The sequence below is a fragment of the Zea mays genome, chromosome 4 (assembly GCF_902167145.1).
Source record: "Zea mays cultivar B73 chromosome 4, Zm-B73-REFERENCE-NAM-5.0, whole genome shotgun sequence".
Lineage (NCBI taxonomy): Eukaryota > Viridiplantae > Streptophyta > Magnoliopsida > Poales > Poaceae > Zea > Zea mays.
In genome coordinates this window covers 223,201,124-223,204,802 of record NC_050099.1, presented here as the reverse complement: position 1 = coordinate 223,204,802, position 3,679 = coordinate 223,201,124, and the positions used below count along the sequence as shown (strand labels likewise).

Here is a 3,679-nt window from a genome sequence, read left to right as displayed (position 1 = left end):
GTACACTAATCAGCTTGGTCAAGGATTTTGACACATCTTGTTCTAATGAACAAGATTGTCGACTCTAGCAGTAGTACCCCATGATGCTGCAGTTTGATTGTTAACTGTTTTTTAACAAGGGCTTAACATGGTACGGTTTATTATATGTCAGACTTAAACTCTTACTTCCAGATTACTCTAAAGTAACCAAATCACCATCACTTTCTACATCAGCAAATAGAAAAGCATGGAAAACACAGGGCATTTTTTTAGTGATATTGCACGGAGCTATACATATATGCGGGCAGACATCCATTGCAGTTGCAATGGAGCTTTCACATCCCTTTTGTCTGCGGAGTTTGGTGGCTCACAGCATATATAAAATGCAATAGAAGCTTAATGATAGCCTTGTTAACTTAGTGCTTAATCTAGTACAAGCTGCCAGCTGATACTAAATTGATCAATGGGGAGACAGCCGTGCTGTGATAAGCAGGGGGTGAAGCGAGGGCCATGGACAGCGGAGGAGGACAAGAAGCTCATTAGCTTCATCCTGACACACGGCCAGTGCTGCTGGCGGGCAGTGCCTAAATTGGCAGGGCTGCTTCGTTGCGGCAAGAGCTGCCGTCTGCGGTGGACTAACTACCTTCGCCCTGACCTCAAGCGTGGCCTACTCAGCACTGCCGAGGAGCAGCTCGTCATTGACCTCCATGCCATGCTCGGAAACAGGTATACTCACTTGCATGGTATATATATAGCACCTGTGCATGGATGCATATATTCCATTTTGTATATTAATCCATTTCCTTTTTGTGCTATGGTAGAATAAGCTATTTGCATCAGTTGCTTGGCATGGGTGAATCTACCTGTTTAAGTTTTGAAGTGCTGAGGAAACCACAGAACATGTTGGTGGAATGGAATACATTGCTAAGAGTAGCTAGCTGAGTCTACACGAAGTGTGTGGCACTGTAAAATGGTGCCACAAGTTAAGAACCAACTGAGTTCATGCAATTAATAATAACAAAGTCACATGCACATGGTATTGCTATCAAAAACCCCTGGTGTTCAATCGAACCAAAGTATAGTTTGAGAGAAATAAATCCTGCAATACGTGGATCATCAGTTAAGCAAGTTTACCTAGAGTCCGAAAAGCGTTGCTTGTTGCATCTTACATATTATAACCGTATAATTGGTGTCATTTTTACCTTGTTTTTTATCCTTATCCCTGGTTTAGCAGTTAGCAGTAACCTCTTGGTTGTTTCATGCTTTCAGTGCTCGTTTGCAAATGCCAAGTTATCTCAAAAACAACAAATATATAATGGCTATCTTTTCTTAGTTGTCGCACTTCGAATTGATAGTTAATGATACACTGATGTGGACTTCATACCTGCATGTGAGTTAAAAGAGCGCATTAGAATTGAAGGGCCATAGTAATAGCACCGCTCAGGTCATTCTCAACGTCTTCAGTTGTAGCACAAACCCCAGTTCTAAACAATTTACCACGCAATTGCAAGAACAATGTAAATCTGTGCATTTGTTTCAGATTCAGCTGGCTGAAACATGAATGAAAAGGGTTACCTGTTTCTTTCCGCTCATGTGCTTCGTTCTCCTGAAACAAAATATTCCAACTACTTTATGCACTCAGCACTCCGATCCTAATGGCTTAACCTACGCAGATGGTCCAAGATCGCTGCCAAGTTACCTGGGAGAACAGACAACGAGATCAAGAACCACTGGAACACGCACATCAAGAAGAAGCTCGTCAAGATGGGCATCGACCCAGCCACGCACCAGCCTCTAGCCAACTCGAAGGAGGCTGCTTCCTCGCAGTCCACTGTTACAGATGAATCTGCTAAAACCAGCAACTCCAGAGAGGAGCTGAGCTTGAAGAATGATGGTAGCCGTAGGGAGGCTCCACTGTCCACCGATTCGTCGGAGCAGTCCAGCTGGCCAGAGTCAGGCTCAGGCAGCAACGTCTGTGATCAAGGCCCTGAACTGCTGGAGAACTGGCTCTCGGAGACTGGCCTGTCGATGGATGAGCCATGGCTGGATTTTACGAGCAGAAACGACGAGCTTGGCAATGTCGAGGGGACGTTGCCGTGGGATGGAACAACCGACTGGCTGCTGGACTACCAAGATTTTGGCATGTGCAGCTCGAACTCAGTCGACAATTCAGTGTTCCATGCCTCAAACGGATCGAACTTCTAAAACGTTGGAGAAAGGCTGTCCGATTAATAGAAAAAAAAGGAGAAAGACGGGGCTGCAAGCTAGTTCGAGCGCACAGCACAGAGCCCAGTGTAGAAAATAGATGCGATAATAATGTTGTGAAAAGAGATAGGCATGGGGCCGGGCGCGTATTTAGAGCCTAGAATAGTGATACCTTGCCCTTACCTTAAAAGTAAGGGGTCTGTATTGGTAGAAGCTGAAGAACTAGACTTCAAATGTTCGAATCATGCATGGCATCCTATGAACAAAGTTAGGGTATATGTGACACGCGGGGTCATGCGCAGCATGTTGCGCTGAAGTGAGTTCCGACGGAATAAAATAGCCTATTTCTGTGTAAGCTGAGCATCTCCAATGATGTCTTTAAAACAGTACCCTATCTTAAAATATAACACTATACACTACCGGAATCCGGGTCTTTGCCGAGTGTCAGACTCTTTGCCGAGTGCTTTTTGTCGGGCACTCGGCAAAAAAGGCTTTGCCGAGAGCCGCACTCGGTAACGAGCTGATTTACCAAGTGTAGGACACTCGGCACAAAAATACACTTGCCAAAGACTTGTTTGCCGAGTGTCAAACACTCGGCAAAGAAGGAGCTCGGCAAAGGGCCGTCAGCGGCCGTCCTAAAGCTGACGGCCGTCAGCCTTTACCGAGAGCCGAGTGTTTTTACGGCTTTGCCGAGTGTTTCGGACACTCGGCAAAGCGCTCGTTTCCGGTAGTGAAACTTATAAAAAAAAACAACTTCAACAATGTCCTATTTTACATTTTATTATAAAAAACATAGGACATCCATAAAAGCATCTTCAACAACATGACCCGCAAAAATGCTCTATAATTTAAAGCTTAATATATTTTGTAGGATTTATGTTACCAATAAAATATTCTGCTTTAACAGTAAAGCCTTAAATCTAAATTATATGGCAGTCTACTATGGTGTAATATATTTGATGCACTTTAGAGAGTGTCCTATAATTTTTTGACCAAGTTTTATAAAATGAGATACTGTTAAAGTAGTTTTTTTTTTTGCGTGAAGTTTTATATTTCAGTTTGAGAAACTAGTTTAAGATATTGTTACAGACGCTCTAAAGACCTAAATATATTATACCCCACACTGGTACCCTATCTTTGTTTTCTATGTTATTCTCAATATTTTCTTTCATAATAATGTAATCTTCTTTCCAAAAATATATGATTTAGAGTTTAATTGTTGGAGTACAATTTGTGTTTTAGTGGCATAAACACTTTGAATGATGTAGTTTTTTTAGTTTTTAGGGTACTATTTTAAGTCACCTTTGTTGAAGATGCTATGTGCTTTCGGAGCAGTGCAACAGCGAGGTATATCTATTGCTGGTCCCTGGCAACTATGGAGCAATTACAGAGTTCAGAAGCTGATGTGTTAGAGACTCCCCCATCCTTCTTCCCAACATCAGACTCATCACGCAGCAGGCTTGCGAATTTCGATGTGCATAACGTGGACTGTTTT

General features: G+C 42.8%; 1 protein-coding gene across 1 annotated transcript; it reads left to right on the top strand.

The window, feature by feature from the left end:
• The first annotated feature begins 381 nt into the window (after positions 1–381).
• Positions 382–2,539, top strand: LOC541758 (protein ODORANT1). The gene is made up of 2 exons (XM_008681488.1): positions 382–705; positions 1,653–2,539. Exons 1-2 carry the CDS (start codon positions 443–445, stop codon positions 2,182–2,184), a joined length of 795 nt encoding a protein of 264 aa, XP_008679710.1. The 5' UTR covers positions 382–442; the 3' UTR covers positions 2,185–2,539.
• Positions 2,540–3,679: the final 1,140 nt, after the last annotated feature.